This window comes from Larus michahellis, chromosome 16, assembly GCF_964199755.1.
Source record: "Larus michahellis chromosome 16, bLarMic1.1, whole genome shotgun sequence".
NCBI classification, from domain to species: domain Eukaryota; kingdom Metazoa; phylum Chordata; class Aves; order Charadriiformes; family Laridae; genus Larus; species Larus michahellis.
The window spans coordinates 3,351,083-3,371,865 of record NC_133911.1 but is presented as its reverse complement, the minus strand read 5'-3'; the positions used below and the strand labels follow the sequence as shown (position 1 = coordinate 3,371,865).

At 44.3% G+C, this 20,783-nt stretch overlaps 2 protein-coding genes across 6 annotated transcripts; both read right to left on the bottom strand.

The window, feature by feature from the left end:
• Positions 1–3,647: 3,647 nt before the first annotated feature.
• On the bottom strand, positions 3,648–13,375 carry CCNL2 (cyclin L2). 5 transcript variants are annotated; one of them, XM_074609410.1, is made up of 11 exons: positions 12,967–13,375; positions 11,973–12,047; positions 11,592–11,701; positions 11,189–11,309; positions 9,869–9,933; positions 6,901–7,000; positions 6,710–6,814; positions 6,338–6,479; positions 5,446–5,563; positions 5,258–5,350; positions 3,648–5,036 (listed from the first exon to the last, which is right to left on the bottom strand). In XM_074609410.1, the coding sequence occupies exons 1-11, from the start codon at positions 13,288–13,290 to the stop codon at positions 4,682–4,684; spliced, it is 1,608 nt and encodes a 535-aa protein (XP_074465511.1). In that variant the 5' UTR covers positions 13,291–13,375; the 3' UTR covers positions 3,648–4,681. The 5 variants fall into 5 exon arrangements, with proteins under 5 accessions (XP_074465511.1, XP_074465512.1, XP_074465514.1 ...); XM_074609411.1 differs by having other exon boundaries at positions 11,592–11,766; positions 12,967–13,345; XM_074609413.1 differs by lacking the exons at positions 9,869–9,933; positions 11,189–11,309; positions 11,592–11,701; positions 11,973–12,047; positions 12,967–13,375 and adding exons at positions 7,374–7,749; positions 8,230–9,860.
• A 251-nt stretch (positions 13,376–13,626) lies between these two features.
• Positions 13,627–17,806, bottom strand: MRPL20 (mitochondrial ribosomal protein L20). The gene is made up of 4 exons (XM_074560509.1): positions 17,672–17,806; positions 16,019–16,129; positions 15,634–15,711; positions 13,627–14,054 (listed from the first exon to the last, which is right to left on the bottom strand). The coding sequence occupies exons 1-4, from the start codon at positions 17,756–17,758 to the stop codon at positions 13,881–13,883; spliced, it is 450 nt and encodes a 149-aa protein (XP_074416610.1). The 5' UTR covers positions 17,759–17,806; the 3' UTR covers positions 13,627–13,880.
• Positions 17,807–20,783: the final 2,977 nt, after the last annotated feature.

The window sequence follows — 20,783 nt, the reverse complement described above, 5'->3', positions numbered from 1 at the left end:
AACCACAGTCAAACGAGGCAAATTTTTTTGCTGTTTACCTCAAGCGGAGTTGAGCTGGATACACCAGAGGCAGAATTGCTTTGCTTAGTAATTTTTCACCCACATTTAAGGGCAATAAAAACAAGGGTTGCCTGGCAACTCTTGGAGAGGAGTTACCTGGCAGGACAGTGGAGAAAATCCTCCTTTTCTTTTGCATGAAGCAATACTCTCAAATAATGGCTACTTGCAGTTTCTGTATTTGAGCGAGCTCCATTCATTCAGCTCCTCTTCGGCTTAGGTCTGTCTTTTTGCAGGACGTGCCGCAAGGCTATTTTTTTTTTTTTTTTCCAGGTCTCTGGCATTTTTTCCACCCAAGAACACATCAGAATATTTCTAGCGTTTGTGGAACTATAAATCATTATTAGGGCAATTATTGTCTGTGGGCAAAACAAGCCAAATCAGGTTTAAAACAGACACTCCCTCTAACTAAATGGTTTTAAATCACCAATCCACAGCCTTTAGGTCAGCAAATTCACTTTGAGCAGACTCTAGGAAGTCAAACACAAAGAGCAGCCACCCTTCACAAACAGACACACAAAGGGCTCTGCCATAAACCAAAGCCATGACCTGTATCGGTACTTCAGACCTGGCCGTATCAGATCTGAAGCCGCTTACGAAGTGGAAATGAGTCCAAAGCTGGTGGCCAGACTCCAGTGGCCGACGCAGTGATCTTAGCAATGAAGGTGGACAGTTTCTGAACCTCTCTCCCCTTTCCCATCCCACTGGTTTTCCAGAGGCGCCAGGGGCTCAGCACCCAGCTCTCGATGGAGGCAACGTCTGCGCTGAAGCTTCGGGTAAATCTCAATTAAAGCCTCCGTTCCAATTGCCCAGCAGGGAACTGAAACCTGCTTTTCTAATCTGATCTCAAGCATTCCAAGCTTTGTTGTTCATTCAATTATTCTTTGATCGCGTCAACCACCGGCTTCCAATCTTTGCCTCACCCACCTGGAGGGCCTTTCCCTCTTGGTCACCACCCGCCCGGCACACACTGGGCTAGAAGTAGTTCCGTATTTGAGGAAATAATTCTTTAGGCTCTCACCTGGAAAAGGAAAGCTTTGCTGGCTGACCCTCTGCTGATACAGAGCAAATACAGATCCGATGGCGCGTCCTCCCACCTGGATTTCCAGCTGGGGAGTCCATTGCTGAGGAAACATCAGCCAGGGAGCCCAGGGGACTATTTCCCCGGAAGGCAGGGGGACGAGGCTGTGTTGCCGGAGCAGGGAGAAGGCTTTATCTGAGGAAAGAGAACCAGAGCCTGGCCAAGACTGCAGTGTCCCCTGAGTCAGAGGTTTCAGTAAGTGCTGTCCCTTCGAAGCCTCTGGTCAAGGAGGTGCCCTCTCTCCGCGCAGAAGGAATTACAGGTGGACACCAGATACAGAGATCACAGAGGAGTAACCCGAGAGATGGTGGATGGTACCAACCGGAGATGCCTCAACTAACAGAATGCCCAGGATTCCTAACTTCAAGGAAACAGGGATTTAACTCAAGTGTTCCTAAGTTGACCACTGCGAAAAGCTTAAATTGAATCTCAGGAATGACTGCTTCGGAATGCCGAGACGGCTATTTCCAGAGTGAAATATGACAGATGGTAATAGTTCTCAGCACAGTAAATGCTGAAAAGCTACTTGCTTGTAAACGCCCCTCGAGTTACCAAATACATGTGATTAAACTCTTTAATCCTGGACTTCCTGAGCAAAGTAAAACAATACGAGGTTTGCTCGGCCGTCTGGCTGCAGGCCACAGCCCCGGGCAGCGAGAACAGGCACCTCTGTCGGACAGAGGGACATCCCCTGCCAGGCGAGGAACCACAGGGGGACATCCCCTGCCAGGCGAGGAATCGGCCCCACGTTTCCACAGCTCCATCTCCTGCTCCCTCTCGCTGCTCTAAGCGTCGTCTCCCAAACCCACCTCGCTGCCAAGGCGTTGCGCGCAGCGATGCGAATTGGGCTTTTCGCTGGGAAAGACAGCTTGTTCTCTTCTAGAACAGGGCGTTTTTTAATCCTGTGATACAGTCCCTTTTGTTTTGGAACCAAACCACTCCAATGTAAAAATATACACACTTTCTGCCTTGGTTTTTTCCCTCTCCAGATTTTAGCAAGCGTGCTAGGAAAGCAGATTAGTATTTATTCAGCACTGTACACGAGCACAGGAGTTTGTAGAACGCAGATGCTGGTTTTTATGCCAAGTGACATTATGTTCGTGTAGAAAAGTGCACATAGCCCGGGTCTTACCTTTATCCTTGTCCATGCTACTTGCACAGGAGGAAGGTCACGTCTGTAGCCAGCAGAATCGAGACTTAACTACGCTAATTCCTCCCGAAGCCTCTCTGGAGCAGGCTGCAGCTGTGAAACCCGCCTCCCCATATGCTGCTCCCCTCAGGGACCAGACAAAGAGGCAATTCCAGAAGCACGCGGAACAGAGTGAAGTAATTAAACAGGGAAACGCTGGTTACCTTTTAGAACTGGAATTAGGAAACAGAGATTAGAGCTTGACCTGCTCCAAGCAATATCCAGGTAGTAAGAATTAGAAAGCAGTAAAATGGCAACTCTCTCTCGAACGCTGTTACTTCGCGTTGCTCACGTTTGAATAGATCAAAGTTACTTTTTGTACCAAGTTATGTCTGAGCTACTTTAATACTCAGACTTCTACTCCATTATTTAGCATACCAAGTATGAAATTAGTTTCCACCTGTGTGCAAAGGTCAAGCTAAATCAGGTATTTCACCGATTCAGGAACAGATTAACTCACATTCCACAGCAGCGCCGCGCTGAAGCTCCAAGGAGCTTTCCTTGTCTCCGCTGCTTATCTCAATTAGTTCTTTTCTCAGCCCAGATGTAATCAGAGATGTAATCAGAACTACGGTGATGAACTACAAACCAACTACTGCTGCTGCAAGGTGACTGGGGAACAAATAATCTTCCTGCTGCACTGGGAAGAGGGGCACCCACTGGAACTACCCAGCAATGGTGCATTTCCAACAGGTAACCCTGGTGCGTAGAGCAGAAATCACTGTTACGGAACAGAGCGTCAGAGGGAGCTACAGTGGTCAAAAGCGTCACTTAGTTGAAACAAAGATTAGTCAAGTTCACAAACTCATCCACTGGTAATTACACAGAATAATCCCAGGCAAACTCCAGGTCAGGAAATTGGCAGATGAGGTTGGCTAAAGGATGGCTGACTGCAAATCCTTTCAGCCCCTTCGCCTACAGATTAAAAAAAAATAAAATAAGAAAACCGCCACGGGATTGGCTTGGATTTAAAAGAAGCGTGAGAAGAGTCACTGTCAGAGGCAGCTACAAGACCGACCACAAAAAAAACCTCAGGCAGCTTGTTTCCCCCGGAGTGGAGAGGGGCAGTTTGGCCAGTGGTTCTAGAAAGATCTACGTGGAGCTTGAAGGGCTGGAGCACCGGCGCCCTGTCTCGCCCAGCACCCGTCTGCTCCGCGGGACGCGCCCAGCAGGACGGCCGCTGTACTGATATTCAGGGCACAACAACTTGGGCTGGTCTTAAATCTACTCCAATCTGACAGTCTCTTCCTTCAGCACCAGATTTCTTTCCTTATGAGTAGGCACAGTGGTGTAGCTCATAAGAAACTAGTATCAAGTGACTTTAATAGAAAATCAAATACTTTAATGAAATTAGGGAGCATGAGAGTAACAGCTCAGATATACCACTAGAACTGATACTACTGGGCTGTGGGGGTTTTGCTATTTTTTTTTTTCCTTTTTTTTTTTTTTCCAATGCTCTGTTCTTCAACAAGCATGCAGATTGACAAACTACTACTTCTTCAGAGTGTCAAAGATCCTGAGTAAAGAATTTCAAACCACTTAAAATGAATATATAGGAAATGTCTTAGGAGCTGGTGGCCCGCACACAGCATTGCACAGATAAAAATATACTACTCTCAATACACAGAGCTAAATACTTTCACATTTATCAGAATTTTCTACACAAGTCTTTTGATAGAATTCAAGTTTTGAATTTTCTGTATATATCTTCCACCTGTATTAAAACAAATGCTTATTTACATTGTGGATAAAGTGTAAAGGCTAGTAAGGCCATACTCCCATACTGTACTGTAACACTGCAAAATATATATACACATATATAACCTAATATAGGCAACAGTTCTAAAAAAAAGTCACCTTACATTTGTACAACATAATTGAATCAGTATGAAAAGACAGCTTTGTTAGCACCAAGCCACTCCAATGGTTTTCACGATCTGCCTTGAGCCTTCTAGTTCCACAGGGAAGGACTGCTCAGCACAGTATTCCGGCTACTGAGCCATGGAGGTCCCGCGTGCAGAACTGGAAGTCACAAATAACACTCCACTGCACTACGGTATGCAAATGATTAGAGAGCGGGCATAGGAGCATCCAGAGACAAGTTCTGCAGTCTTACTGGGTGACACTCCAGCGGAACAGTCACCAAGACATTTACCAGATTTTGAGTCTTTCACGTCATCCTGTCCCATTAGGATCTTTCCTTTGGATTCACGATAGTAAGGTACAGAATCGCCAGCAGAATGGACATTACTCAAGCTAAGTGGTTTACAAGCCAGGTTAACCCTATACTGCAAAGACCGAATGGGGAAGAGCTCCACCGCTCCAATTCCAAAGGAAAGACCTTTTTGCTTTATTCATCGCCTATGCCTGCTGTGGCCAGGATGGTCTCGGTCATAGCGATGACTTGCTCGCTCATAGGAGCGCGACCGCTCGTGCCTGTGATTTCTGTAGTAGTGACTCTTCTTCTTGTACTTCCCTGAATGGTCCGAGCGCTCCCGGGATCGGCTCCTGGAACGCGACGAGCTCCTGCTGCGAGACTTCCGTGGTTTGTGTGTTGAGTATTTGTAGTCTTTTGATTTCTTGTAACTTCTCACCTTGGAACCTTTATAGCTAGAACTGTGGTTGAACTGTCTCGGAGGAGAGTCACTGCGGCTCCTAGAACGGCTGTGGGATTTGGAACCGCTCGATGTAGAGTAACTTTCACTTTTCCTATGGAAAGGAACAGGAGAGAAAGCTTATTGTTTTCTTAATATTAAATGGAATTACTCTACATTACTATTTGCACCTAAATGGAGTCACAATACATACTTTAAAGCACATACTGCTATGTTATTTCACAGCTGCTCTTGTTGAGAAACTACCAAAGCTCACTCTGAAATTTTAGTCTGGGAGCTTCTCCCAGCACACCCTTCTCTGACACGAGTACTTACCGGTGCTTAGGGGATGCGGATCTAGATGGAGATCTTGAGTAACTTTGATCTCTACTTCCACTTCGACTTCTGCTTTCTCTTCCTTTCTGAACACTGCAAGAGACAGTAAACAGTAAGTTATTTTCCTTAAGGTAGTAATGGGAAAAAAACCCAAAACACCACAAACTTCTTCATTATGAAAGCCTTACCCATTTACTGGGCTATTTGAACTCATTCTTTTTGCTCCTTCCGTTTTCCTTTTAGCGTTCTTCATTGCCTGAACAGGTAGCGGTGAAGGTTTATTTCCTTTAACCTCTTTTGGAGACTCTAGAAAAACAAGCCTTTGTTACCTTATTTTGAAAGTATGGCAGTGACTGAAAGAAGGACTGAAGCCTCCTCTTGCCCTGTTTCATCATCTTTGTAATAATCAGTAGCGTATGCATGCAGCTTGCATCGACGTGCACACATGCACGTGCACATAACCACCCACAAGAAATAGATCTGAAGAAGTTCACAGAATTAATCAGAAACATTTCTGCCAAAATGCTGAAGTAACACCAGGGAGTTAACTGCAACAGTAACACGTTGCTTTCTGTGTCAAAGAACAGCAGCTTCCTTTAATTGCCAGAAAAGATACTGAGTAATTAAGGTAAACTGAGGAAGAAGATGGTAAATGTTATCTTCAGGGCAAGACATGGACTAGACTGGAAACCTTAGACCAAGGATGCAAGAAAATACTCCCCACCCATCACCCACAAATACTACTTCTGTCAGAGTTCCTAATCCTACCTAGGCTTTAATATTTCTTTAGCATAACATGCCAATTGCAAGTATTTGTTTGACTTTATTGCCAAAACCACATAAAAGCAAGTCCCTGTACTATATGAATTTAAACCAACCTTAATTTTAGGCTAATTTGATTTTAGCCTTTATCTGTTTCAAGAAATTACAAAGTTACAATGCTATTCAAACTCCGCCATTTGAATATTTGCTTCAAGCCAGCTTAAAACCAAGAAAAGACAAACCACACTATATTTTCCCTTTTGGGATGCACGTACATGTTTAAGATGAGTGATTAAAAACAAATTTTCCACTACTTACCATTTTTCGGTACCGGGGAAAATCCCGATGTGTTATCCAAACTTGGGGCTCCCTCAGGTACTAAACCTTTAGCTTGTGCTTTTGCCTCTTCGATAGCTAATTTCTTCTTTTCCACTTTACTTTCCAGATCAGATAAATCAACCTGCAAAGACAGGAGCACTGCTTATGACAAAATTTGGTAAGCTAGACTTTCTCCTTACTCACTTATGGGGGGTGGGGAAGGAATTCTAAGGAGACCCAGACACCGTGACTACTATCCCGTTCCACTTAATGTCCAGGCTTCCAGCTAGTTTCAAATGGGATAAAGTTTTCCAACTCATGTTCTAAGCGGCAGCCTTTGATGACAGCTCACAATACGAAAAAGCAGCAAACCTTTTTCCGAGTATAGAGCTGCAAAATTTTTAAGCAGATTTCTTGAATCTCTTCCTCCGTTGCTCCGAAGAGTAAAAACCAGTGTGGACGATTAGGAAGTGGAATCTGAAAGGGAAGGGGAAGTCACGCTCAGTTTTCCGCTTCCATTAAAAGACTTAACGAACACAAAATTAATGGAACTGTATGCTCACCTCCAGTGTCCTGGCTGCAAGGTAAATACATGCACAGGCAATGCTTTCCGGCTGGAATCTGACAAAGACATCTGTTCTCAGGCTATCATTCATGTAATTCCTGAAAGACAGGATATCAGGAAAGTTGCATGGCACTGCAAAGTTGTTTGGCGTTTTTGGGGTTTTTCTTTTGTTTTTAGTTTTACAAGGACTATTTATTTCTGCATTCAGTTACTGCATGCAGTTCTTACTGCATTCAGACTTTACTCCTGTAAATTTAAAGAAAAGTTGAATGATTTTACTAAGAAAAAAAATAAATAAAAATAATTCCCTAAAGGGGAGGGATGTGTGACAGAAATTAAGTTTGCTTGACTGACTTGCTGCTGAAAATTGAGTTGTGAAAAGAGAACCAATTTTAACTTCACTTTTCCTTTTGGACCTCTACCGGCCTGCTCTCATGCAACAGGCAAGTTATTTTCATCAAGACAACATACAGGAAAATCTGAAGTACTCAGTTATAGACTTTTAGGTTCACATGTTTCTCTGCAATAGGGCTGAGCCCAGGTGGTTTGCTGAAAGCTGCAGCTCCTGTAGTAGATTCCCATGAAAATGCAGTCCACTTCAGCACGTGTCAACTTCCACTGGAGATTTAAGGGGTCCCTTTTCCTTCAGAAGCATTATTTTCCATCCAGAACAGAATTCTTTTCGATGCAAAAAGCAGCGATAGAAGAAATCGGGATGTTTGGGAACATCAATTCAGGAGAATACTCAGTATTCAGGCAGATCTCCTCTTTGGCACATGAAATACGGTTTCCAAATTGTCCCATTTCAGTAAGGTTGCTTAAAATGAATATTCACAGAATGAGAAAACTGTAAAATATTGCATATATTCCAGTCAGTACACTTAAGCATTATTCTTCTAAATCTTATATACACAAAGTAACTTCCTCTGAATGTGTCAGCTGATGTGCTTAAAAAGATCTAGATAATTGAGCACATATGTCAAGCAAAGTGAGGAAACGCTAAAACCAGACACAATAGAAAGTCCTCAAAGTAATACGCTTTCTGAAAGCGGTAATTAACCATGTGGGTACCCAGTATACAAGGATTCACTAAGCCCCAAGACATCAAAACCAGAGACCACAGTCCAGGCACTTGTAACCAGTTTACACAGACAACAGAAACTTGAATCCCAAGGGTATCATCGCCTTTTTGTCTTTGTCTTACGCTCTCGTTTCCATAAAGAGCAACTGCTACAGCAGAGAAGCAATGCTAAGCATCAGCTCATCTTCCTGGAAGAAAGGAGCTTCAAAACCTACTTTTCTGTCCCACTATGAAGAGAGAACAAACCTTTTGGCAAAAGAAGTGATGAAGAAAAGTGGTACTTCAAACATCTGGAAGTCATACAGCCTTTTTCTAATTTGCCAAATTGAAAACCATGTCTGCTTCCAAGTTTGGCCTCTGCATATTTCTCCTGTGGGCTCAGAATCAGACACATGAGGAAATGAATCCTTGTCACAATATTTTAAGAAAAAGGTAATGTTGTAAAAATGCACATTTCAAAGAACAGTTATACTGGATATCCACGAGTTTTCATGTACTGAAAGCAACAAGCATCAGTACGCAGATATGTTATTTTAACATCTGAACCATTTCTCAATTGGGGTAATTTCCTCCCTCCTCCTCCTCACCTACCCCTCCTTCCATAACACGTAGAAGATTGGTAATGAGTAGTCCGTAACTCACATCCGAGTACTTCATGCAATGGTACCGGTAAGTTTCACAATGGTACTGGGAAGTTTCTCCAAGTCCCAAGTATTACCTTTGACTCCAAGCTTCACGCATCTACTCAAATGTTTTTTTTAACTAGTTTACAAATGAAAACTAGATTTCAGTTTTTGTTGTGTTAGTTCATCCCTGTAAGACTTGAATCCCACCTTAATTTGCTTTATCATTTAAGAATACATTATTTTAACAGTTATAGAAATAGAACATTAAAAACCTTTCAAAACTTCAACAATCAGGTTATAAGATATACAACAGTCAAAATGCGCAATAAAAATAAAAGTCAAACAGTATAAGCACAAGCAGCAGTTGGCCAGTTACTATACTATCATGTATATACCACCTGTCTAGAGTCAGCCTTCTCTTTGTAGAGCCTGCTTTGGTTTGACTGAAGACGGCAGCTATCCCTGCACCATAGCGCTTGGGCAGCAGAGGAGAAGTCTTAGTCACTTACCCTCAGAGGCTACCCTTTGATTAAAAGAGTACAGAAAAGAAAAGTCAAAACTGGTTCTCTACACACAGGTCACAGTACCAGACAGTTCAGTCAGCAGAAATATGATCTTTGGATTCACTAAAGGTTTTTAAACCACAGTATTGGTAAAAAAACATTATTGTCTTAAAAGCATTATCTATTCGTTAAGTTTAAGACCTAGACTTTTACATAAGCTTCCCATCCCCAAGCAAATCTTTACTGTAATGAGAGCGACAAGGCAGAGGACATTTCTTGGCAAACAAAAACATTGAGTTTATCCAGTCTTTGAAGCTGACATCTTGCATTATCCATACAGATAAATAAAATTTAGCTGTGCTGAGTTTTTGATGCACCTGTAATCAAGCTCAAGCCCTGGGAAAAGCCATTTCCCAGCACTGCTAACAGACTTTAACTACACATAATTTTCTCTGAAGAACAAAAAAACCCAAGGAAACGCTATAACCCACTCAACGTTTTCCCTTCAGCTGAAAAGTAAAAGCAGAGAGGAGGGAAGTGAGAAGTCAGGGTGGAAAGCTACCTTACCATTAAAACAGTGCCTCTAACTTAAGAGGCCGATCAACATTTGGGTAGTAGTTTGGGGCACGCCAAGAAACACTGGAGCTGTCTGGTGTGGCCCACAATCATTTCTGAGCAAGTTGCCCAGAGTGCCTCAAGTGACATATTTCTGCTACTGCCCCTGCTGGTCTCTTATAACAAAGAAAATCAACTTACCATGAAGTCTGGACCAGGTGTTGGTTACGTTCACATTCTAATACCTGAAGGTACATAACGATTATCTGGAAGATATGGGTTATTGAGTTATTAACAAGAATCTTGAGAGCCACCTATTTATGTCAGAGGGACATCCACGAGGCATCTGTTATTCTCTTTCAAGCTCTAGAACACTCCACATGAGAGAGTGTTTGCAACATCCCCAGTGTTTATCCACACAGCTTCTGCTCTCCAATGCAAAAGTTTACATGAGTTGACACTCAACCAGATCTGACCTTCCTAGCTCTCCGTCTTCTGAGCTCAGTCATCCTGCTATTCATCTAGATGTCTTGTCTTCAACTGTTTTCAAGCTAGGTATGTTCTCCTATACAATTCACGATTCCTTTTTAGCTGTAACTTGGGAGAAAATATTGCTAGCTGCAATAAGCAGTAACAGAAGTGTAACGGTATTCGCACAGAACATGTTGTGTGTCACTAGTTTCTTCAGTTCTATTTTTTTTTCCTTAGGTTTGAAAGGAAAACAAGGATGCAGATAAAAAAGACTACGCTAACAGCACAAATTCATAAACAAGTAAGTACAACTGTCCTCTGGGGTACTGATAACATGAGTGAATTCTGAAAATTAAGTAGGCTTTAATAGACCTTAAGACAGTGGTAGTTTTTAGAGGAAGAAAGAGCAAGATCCCAAGTTCTGCTAGTACAGAAGTAGGAGGTTCTTTTACCACACTTAACTACTTAAGGCATAGCACTAATGGTACTAAAGCACCAAATCAAACATTTGCAGTAGTTACATCCTCCAAGTATCATCCTAGTAGTCTGATACATCATACTCCAATATTGGGAACTGCCTCATTTCTAGTGAAGCCCTTTACACTTGAGTATACTTTTCAGAACACAAGAAACACTGCAACTAGCTCTTATGGGTTTAATGACCTCAGCTTGTTTCCACAAGGAGCAATCATGACATGCAGTGTTTCTGGTAACAGGATATCACAACCCTAGGTCTCCAAACTCCTTTCTGCTAAAGAATCTATGTTTAGTTGACATTTTCCAACACCAAAGCTACCTACTTATATAATGTAATAAGAATACTTAGCATCTGCATCCACCTCCAGTCGTCATTCAGCAGTGATACAAGACCAACTAGTCAAAATCTCTTAAATGAGAAAGAAGACATCGGGATCATAAGAAGCTAGCTTCGCCGAATTGACTAGCGTTATCATGTACAAACGATGCCTAACTACATGGAAGCTGTAGTCTACTCAAAGCATTTAGAGCATATGAAACACTGATGATGAAGTTAACTTATACAGTACAAACCTTATGAGGGTGCTTTACGTGAACGCAAAATCCCAACTCCTTTAACACTCTTCTTTCTGCCTTAATAATTTGGTTCTTCAAGTTCACATATTCTTGATCCAGTATAAGAGGCACAGGTTTTCTGCAAGAAAATTTCATATTCTGAAGAAGATACTCTTTACCTCAAACAGTACTCATATGCAGGTTAAACTGTGTTGTCTAGAAGTAACAGGCATCACTATTTATAACACCAAAAATATTTACTTAATAGAACAGGTCAACTCACTTTTCTCCTTCATGAGATCTCTTCAAGATGTTCCCCGATTTATGAAACAGGGAAGGAATGATACTATCATCGGCCCGTGAAGTTTAGTAATTAAAATACAACATAAATACTTCAGATTATTTCAAAGACTGAGCTTACTTTTTTTCCCGTAGATGTCTAAGGCGATGGAACACGTTAATTACATCCCTTATGCGCCTTGGTGCTTCTTCAATTTTGGATGCCAGATGAACACAGGCCATTGACACATGCTGAAATATAAGTATTGCAACATACTGATGTTTTGCTCAAATCAGGAACCGATCGCCTCCAACAGCTTAAGGAGGGATAACAAGAGAAAATGGTGGTAAAACAAGGAAATACTAGAAATTTGACAAAATCAGTACTATGTAGCTTTGTAAAATCATGTTGATCGGTACGTAAAACCAATACTCTGATCAATTCTAAGTTGACAAATTGCCAAGACAGATCAAAGATTAAATAACATTTGTAGCCACATACAGCTTTTAAATATTTTCTTACCTCCATGGAATGCTTCACAAAAGACTTGGTATAAAAAAACCGTTGAAATAGCACCTGTCCTGTAGCCATAGCCACCTAAAAAAGAAGTAACCACAATAGGTATTAACAAAACAACTACCAGTTCCAAAAAGAAGTTACCTAGCATGATTTCAACAGATTTAAGACCCAGAAGACTAGCTCAGCTATATTTAAGTATGGGAATAAGCTTAGTGGTATCTGAAGAAAACTTGCACCCCTACCTCAGTAATGAATTAAGCTGCCTAAGATGTTATCAATACCACAAACACTGTCTGCAAATCAAGTATATATGTTAAATCACAAATTTCTTTTATGAAGCATGAAAACACGCTCTCAATTAAATAAAGGGAATAAAAAACACCCCAAGCCTAAAACCCAATAAAACTGAAAGTTGTAACAATACGCCACAAAAACGTTACTCTTTCAGTGTAGATGGAGGGGGGGGGGGGGGGGGGGGAATCCAATCATATTATGATTTGCATATGGCCGTTAACACAACTTCAGCTGCTCACGCTCGGTAGCTAGAGGATGCCTGGGAAGTTTTACTCTCAGAAATCAACGAGTTCGCCACGAAACAAAACCTTTCCGAGATCACTACAAGTCAAAGGAGCCTAAAAAGTCTTTCTTTCCGCAATCCCCGACCTTAAGCGGAGGATCCCCCCTGTCCCCCCCCGCGTGGAGGCGGCGGAGGAAGGCGGTTACATCATCCGCTTCCTGCTCCCGGCCGGGCGGGGAAGGCCGCAGGCCCCGCGGCCCTCCCGGCCCAAACCCCGGCCACAAGGGGCAGCTCCTGGGCCCTCGCCGCCTCTATAACCGCAGATGGCGGCCTAGCGATCGAGTGCCGGCTCCGGCGGGCCGAAGCCTAGCAAACAAAGCTCTCCCCTCAGAGGGAACGCGCTCCCGAGCCCACACCCGCCCCGCCGCGGCCTTCTTCCCCCCGGCCGCCCCGCCCGGCCAGGCCGCGGCCCAGACCCACCTGCGGCAGACGAAGCAAGATGCCGGCCGCCTGGATGAGCTCGCAGCCGGTGACCCGCAGCTCGGTCTCGGTGTCGGGGTCGAGGCCGCTGCTCATGGAGGGGGTGAAGCGCAGGGTGTGCTCAGGCAGCAGGCAGTTCTCCAGGGTGATCAGCACCCCCGAGTACAGCCGGTCCCCGATCAGCACCGCCCCGGGCCCCGGTACCGGCGCGCCGCTCCCCGCTGGGGAGCATCCCACCGCCGTAGCGCCGCCAGCTTGAGGCCCAGCCGGGCCGCTGCCTCCCACCGCCACCACAGCCGCCGCGCTGCCCGACCCCGCCGCCATTTTGTGGTGGTGCCGCCGCCTCGCCTGCCTCCGCTCTCCTTCCCCACCGGGCGGCGCCCCGCCCCGCCCTTCTCCTCGCCGCCTATTGGTGGGGCGCGCCGAAGCGGCTCTCGACGATTGGCCCCGGCCGCCGCAAACGTTCTGACGTTTGTTTCCCCCCCCCCACCCCGGGCTGAAGGGAACGGCGTGACGCACCGGTTGGGAATTTGAACGACGCGGAGGAGGCGGGACTTCCGGCGCGCGCCACCGCCCTCAGGCGCAGTGAGGCGGCCTGGGCCTAGCTCCCCCCCACAGCGGGGCAGCGCCAGAATTCACCACGCAAATGGCTTCTCCAGGAGCAGTTACCAAAAAAAATATCTTTATTAAATCCTTAACAGAAAGCGCCTGCACGCTATATACGTCATTAACGCTGGGACTTCTACAGGCCTGACTAACCACTGCCTGGCACCTCGACCTCCCTTCGTCCTCCCTCTGGGACCCTCCTGAGAGGATTTGCTTCCACAGCTACGATCTCAGCAGCAGTCAGCGAGCGAGGTTACTTTGCAATACAAGTTCCTCTTTATAACACGTATCTGCAGACTCTTCTAATATCAATAGTGGTGTACGATACGTGAAAATATCCCCTCCGGTTCTTTTCCATCTCCCAGGGCAGCAAGGAAGCCTTCTTGTCTCCTCCTCTGGGCTAAGGCAGCTAGGGACTTGAATGTTTTCGGCTCGTAAATAGCCAAATCAGCAATCACTTTCCTATTCAGCTCCACCTGGGACTAAATGTGAGAAAATGTGTTGGTTAAGTACTGTAATTTTTAGGAACAACAGTGAAATGCTTAATGATTACTTGAGGTCTTAAGGCAAATTACCTTTTTTCTACGGTGTACAATTTTGGAACTATTAGGGAAGTGTCAGACATGACTGCTCGGCCACGGATGTCTCATTAAGTCACTGTGTAAAATTTGTTTTACTGACTTTCTCAAAGTCTCTCTGGTAGAAACCCAAAGACTGAAGAAGGATCTCTTATTTCATGGAAGGCCACATGTTACAGGTTAACCCATGGCATTTGTTTCAGTTCTTAGACATATTCACATTTACTTGTGCTAGAAGCTGCTTGGTATCTTAAAATTTGCCCTGCAGTAGCGGAAGAAAGACTGCAGGATCAAATACTCTTAACGAGGGTAGATATTGCAGTTAACTGCATATTCATAGAGGGAGATATTCTATAAGTGTTTACTTCTTTTGGATCTTTTAACAGAGAACCCTACAAAAATACATTGCTCTGAGACAAATCAAAGGGACAGGCATCTTGCGGGATAAAAAAAAAAAAAAAAGAAAAAGGCAGTGCTTTTTTAGGCAGTGCTTGATTCTTTTGGTTACAGCATGACAAAAGTGACCAGGAGAACAAGTGTATAAATTTCAGAAACTGTGTAACTTTACAAGAAACACGTCAGAAAACCTAGAAAGTTACCGATTTATTTGAAACACAGATAAAATGTTTTGAAATAGGCTATAAATTTATATGTAGTTCTACTTTAAGAAGCAGAAACACTATCTTTTTATTAAGACCACAGCCAAGGGAAACAAGTTTTCATTGTACAGTTCAAGTCTCAGCAAATTAAAACCAATTCCCCAGCATACTTAAGAACAAGGGGCAACGCACCAACTCCCTGCATCGTCCGTGCTCACCAAAACACAAAGCTAGTAGTTAAAAGAGTAGAGATTTCTTAGGGTTGTTTTTGGTAATCCAAGCTTTGTATTTTGAAATTTTTTGAACTAAAGGCAGCTGTTGCTTAATGCCCGCAGTAGCAGTAAGTGTAAAAGCATTTTAGAAGCCTCATTCTTAAGTTGCGCGGTGAAAAGTTTTGGGGACAGAACAAGGTGTGAAGCAACGATGTTCACCAGGATAAAAGGGGTTAAGCACATAAGGAAGAGAAACAGGTTTAGGGCAGAACTTAGTTCCTGCAGTGAACCAAGCTCCTTTCCTAAGCAGAGGGCCTTTCATCACGAGGACTCGGAAGCAGGACCGTGTTGGCAGAGGTTCAGCCTGACAGAAGGAGCTTTTCAATCCCTTCACCATGCCCTGTGCTGCTATTGCCTGCTCCAGCCCCAATTTGGAAGTCCCCACCATCATTCTTCAAAGATCGGCAAGTGGAGGCTGCAGCTTCAATTCCTTGCAGTTGCATTCTTAGAGAGTAACCAGCAACCCTTTGATTATGTTTTATCAGATGACATCTACTTGAAAGATTTCAGAGTTCTAACAAATTAATTTGCCTGGCACTTCAGAAAACCTCTCTCAGACATTTTCACCAATTTGTTGTTTCAAAGTCATTACTTTCCGAGCACCATCCTTACCTTAAGCAGATTGCTTATGAAAGCCGGGTATTTCAAACCATGTTCAAGAGAAGCTGCTTCAATCCTCGTGATCCAGAGCTGAAAGTGTAAAGATGAACATCTTGGATGATAAAATACTCCAAAAGTAAACTTTTTGTCATGCAGATCTGCTCACACTTAGTAAATATAACATTTTCAGACCTACAGTCTTCTCAGTGCAACATATATACGTATGAACTTCAGAACGTGAGCTTTTTCAGACCACAGAGGGACTGTGCTTACTTTAAAATCATATTTATCAGCCACTGGTTAAACATTTTAAGAGAACCCACCAGTAAGGAAAATTACTATTTCAGTTCTGCTCTTCTCCCATTTTAATGTTTATATATAACATTTTGCGCTTTACCGCTCTGAGGATTCTCTTCTTCTCTCTTCTGGCCTTTGTAGACTTCACAAAAGCTCTCCGAACACTTCGTACAGCCAGCTTATAGCAGCGGTTCTTCCTTCCACGAAAATGCTGAAACAAAACCACGATGTTCTTGTTCAGTTATCTTTAAGGCTGTTAAACCCTTCAATCATATTAATATGTGCTTGTTCAATAACATTACTTCAATAATATTAATGTGTGCTCTTCATACCAAGGATCACAAAATGCATCACAAACATCAGCTAAGCCTTCAGCCTGCATATAATGAAAATATTTTTTCCGTGTTTTCCAGCATGGGAAACCTGAAGCTGAAAAGTTGGAGCAGGGGGAAAAATTTCAGTCCAGCAGGAGGGAGCCAAAGCCAGGCCTCATTTTAGGCTGTGGTTCCAGGGAGAAGGCAACCGGCAAAATCACCTCCAGTGCTTTCAGCCAACCTCTAAACTCACGTATTTATTCTCATTCCTGAGCTGCCCTCTCAGTTTTGTCAGTGTGAATTCGGGGATGGGACAAGAGCCTCTGATATGTCAGAAACATTGCAGCTGCCCAAATAAAAAGCATAAGGACAGAAGTTTACTGGAGCTACCGCTGACATCCAGCTAACGTCAAGTAAGAAGTAGCCAGTGCTGCGCAGTCAGAGAAATAAATTACTGCTCCTGGCACTGTGGGCAGCTTGGGCACTACAAGACATAGATAGTGTCACTTACTTCAGCATTTTCCACCTCAGTACTACACCAAGAAGCACTACCTCCCATGCTTGTCCTCCTGACGCGTTCTGACTTTTATTCACACCCATCCACGTGCTGTGACATGGCATGAAAAACCAGGCGTGTTTATGACCTTGTCCTGCTTTGAGCGCCACAGGAATCATTTATCTTCTAATGCTTGGGAAAACTGCACTTTTAGAAGACTCCAGCATCTGAACTGGGGAAAATATTTACTTTATAGCCACCTCTGGTGTGTGGGTTTCAAGGTCTTGGTGTTTTCGAGCTCACCAGGTGCGGGGACGAGGAGGGATGAGACCCGAGCACTGGACCCAAGCTGCCAACAGGGTTATTTCAGACCATGAACGTCACATTCAATAGAAATGAGAAAGTTTGCTGAGGAGTTCTCTCTCTTTATATGATGGCTGTGACCCTGAGAACTCCTTGCCCTGGTGCCGGAGCCCTGAGCCCTTCCCTTCCTCCCGCAGTGTCCCACATGGGCTGTCCCTGCGGGGAGTGCACGGCTTCTGCTGGGGGAATGGGCTGGGTGTGATCCCCGTGTATTTTATAGTGGTATCGGGATCAATACTGGTTCTTTAGTGTTACTAATGTTAATTATCTAGTCTTATTCTATCCAACCCTCGTGTTTCCCTGCCTTTTCCTGATTCCCCTTCCCGTGCGGGGAGCAGTCCTTAGGTGACAAAATAATTGTCTAAACGACAATAAGTTGCTGTGGGTTTCTCATACCGTAACAGGCCAGTATATCGCTCGCTGCCTGCCCTCTCTCTGCTAGGGCAGGGCTGGCGGACACCCCAACGAGGGGCCAGGCCAGGCCAGGCCGCTGTCCCGCTCCCCGGGCCCGGGGCGCCTCCGGGGGAGGAGCGGCCGCCCCCGCTCCGGTGGGCATCGGGGGGACGGCGGGGACACTCACCCGCGCGTACTTGAGCACCTCCTGCACCCTCCAGAAGCGGTCCGTCAGGCGGCTGCGGATCCATCGCTGCGCGCTCAGCAGCACCATCCCCGCGTCCCCCCGCGGCGGCGCGGCGCCTTCCGGGGCGGGGACCGGAGGGGGGCGGACCAAGGCCCGCACCTTCCGCCGGCACCGGCGGCCGCGCCGGGGTGCAGCGCTCCCGGGCTGCACCGCAACGGGTTGGGTGGTGCGCGGTGTAACGGAGTGGGTCTGGGGGGCTGCTGCCGAAACTCCCTGAATAAGGATCGCAGAATGGTTTGGGTTGAAGGGACCTTAAAGACCATCTCATTCCACCCCCTGCCCTGGGCAGGGACACCTCCCACCAGCCCAGGTTGCTCCAAGCCCCGTCCAACCTGGCCTTGAACCCCTCCAGGGATGGGGCAGCCACAGCTTCTCTGGGCAACCTGGGCCAGGGGCTCACCACCCTCACAGCAAAGAATTTCTTCCTCGGATCTCATCTAAATCTCCCCTCTTCCAGTTTAAAACCATTTTCCCTCGTCCTATAATAGTGAAAAACTCTTTTCAGAAATGCTCTCAGCATTCCGTTCTGCAGTAAGAATGTACAGATCTACTGCGTTCAGTTGGGTTTTTTTGTTGCTGTTGATTGAGCTCTTCTCCAGTCGAAGGTAACGGTAGATGCGGTCCATCAGTGAGTTGCATGTCAGCTCCTGAGAGCTTCTGAAAGTAAATGCAACTGCAGCACACCAAATGATACTAGGCAAAGAAAGGTGATTGTGATACTCCTATTAAACTGCAGACATATTGATGATCAGTGACCTGTCCCTGCAGCCTAAAACACGATTACGTGATAACTTGCTATTAGTATGCAAAGGCTCAACCCGCAATTCTTTAGACATGGTGGGTAATCGAGTTTGATCAGTAAAGTGCTTTCAGTGAAAAAATAATCCATATGTCCGTGGAGACATGGGGAGGGAGCAGCTTTGTTGTTTTGCATTGTCATTTGTCCTGCGAGGTGCTGGAGCTGTTTATGAAAGTTCTATGGATGCTGGTCCTCACTTGCAGTCACCGTTCAGTTCGCACCTCTGCACCCCTGGGTTATATCGCTAGCAGTGCTCAAACTAGTGGTGCTGAAGCAGCCTGAAAAGGTTTTGTGTTGTTTTCAGTGACTGGAACAATTCCACACTGGCTAGCACATCTTCCAGTAACCACCTGTGTGTAAGAGATCGTGAGATGTAAAATGAAAATTTATCATCTGTACCAAACCACAAGATGGTGCTGTCATTATAGACAGTGGGAAAATTAATTCCTAGCAGCAACGGTCTGTGCTGTCGGAGAAGAGAACTAAAGAATTTGTCTGATCATCTTTAATCATTACCAGTTTCGGCATCTCAAAGCAATGATGCTCCTGTTAGAAATTGCTCCATAAATTGCAGCATCATCAAAACATCTTTCCCGCTTATGGGCAGGTACTTGTTGAGGATGTGGAAATTCCACAGAATTAGAATTTTTCTTGCTATCCCTGGGGTTTGTTTGACACAAAGTTCATTCAGTAATTAGAAGAATCATTAGAATGTGTGGGGTTTTTTCCAAAAGAAAATAAATTTAAAGAAGACAGGTTAAAATGCATTTTCATCGTAGCAAAAGAACTTTGGAAAGTTTCACTGGATTTAGCAAAGCTTTTTAGTATTTATGGCACTTCTATGACTATTTAAGCAGCTTTGTTATTTACCACACCACCATGCCCTCACCCACGGTAAAATTAATATTTTATTGTTTCAACAAGTATCAAGCTGTTTCGTTTTCTTTTCCTGCCCCTCCTCCTAAGTGAAGGGTGCATATTAAGTTGGAACAGTCACACAGGTCAGCAGAAAACCCACGAGATGGGCAGAACTTGTCATGAACATCATAAACAGATCCTACTGGGTCTGAAAAAAATAAGAAAGTTACAAAATGCTTAAAAAGAATGTAAGTGGTAAAAAATTCTTCAGATCCACCAGCCTGGCTATTCTAAGCTGTTTTCAGTAGCAGAATTACTGATGGTTTCATTGGGTTTTTCATTTATTTTTGGTTTTAATAGCTCTCTGGTGCCCCAACACAACACAGCTGAAGTGATTTTGGGGGAGAAATTTTAGTCGCCCAGCACTGAGTTTGCAATCTTTCCGTGGTTGAACCTAACCTTGATTCTACTTCCTATCGTTTTGGTTGTGTGTGTGTGTGTCTTGTCCTTTCTCCACTTAGAAGGCATAAATCGAACTGAAAAAAAAAACATTACGCATGTAAATCAGCAGTTGTTGGACAGGCATAGTAAATACTGAGATTCTTTGGTAGCCTCCATGCCATTTGTCACGTTTATTACATCCAACTCCATCTGGTTTCCCGCACAGATTCAGGCTTTTATTAACACTGTGGCTGGCCAGTGCAACAGCTGAAAGCAGGATGGATTCAATAGTTATTTCCCTCTGGATGTCTGGATAGATCTGGGCAGAGATTTCACATTTTGCAGCTTGAGAGAAGGCTGCTACCCTGCATCCTCCCCCGGGAGCCATTCAGCCTGAGAGTGCAGTGAAGGAAATGGGTGGAACAAGACGAAAATGGACTTTTCATACTCTGATGTCTGTTTTAAAGGCTGTTTCTCTCTGTATTTTTTAATATATCTCTCTCACGCATTTATTACTAAAACATTTTCACAATTCATTCCCCCTCTCCCAGGAAAGTGGCTGTCCAAACAGAGCTGCTCCTGGGGTTTACAGTCTTGTCAAAATCAAAATTGATCTTTCAGCTGAAGTGCTTTTGAAATCGATTTTAAACATTTGGATTAGTTAGTACACCTTTCAAAAATGTTTCATGGCTTGACATTCAGAAATGAAAAAGTAGAGGAACATCTTCATATTTGGGAGACAGTTGTCTCTTGTTTTTTGACTTACAATGCAGAGCTGTGGTAAATGAATTTATAATCAGGTTAAAGAAGTAATTTTCATGTATTTTTCAGTTTAAAAACCAAGGAAAACCATTATTCCCAGAGATCAGTGCATGCAATACACTGCAGTACCCGAGATGATCTTTGGCACTCCAGCTCCGTGGGGTAACCAGAGACTAGAACAATCTTTCAACG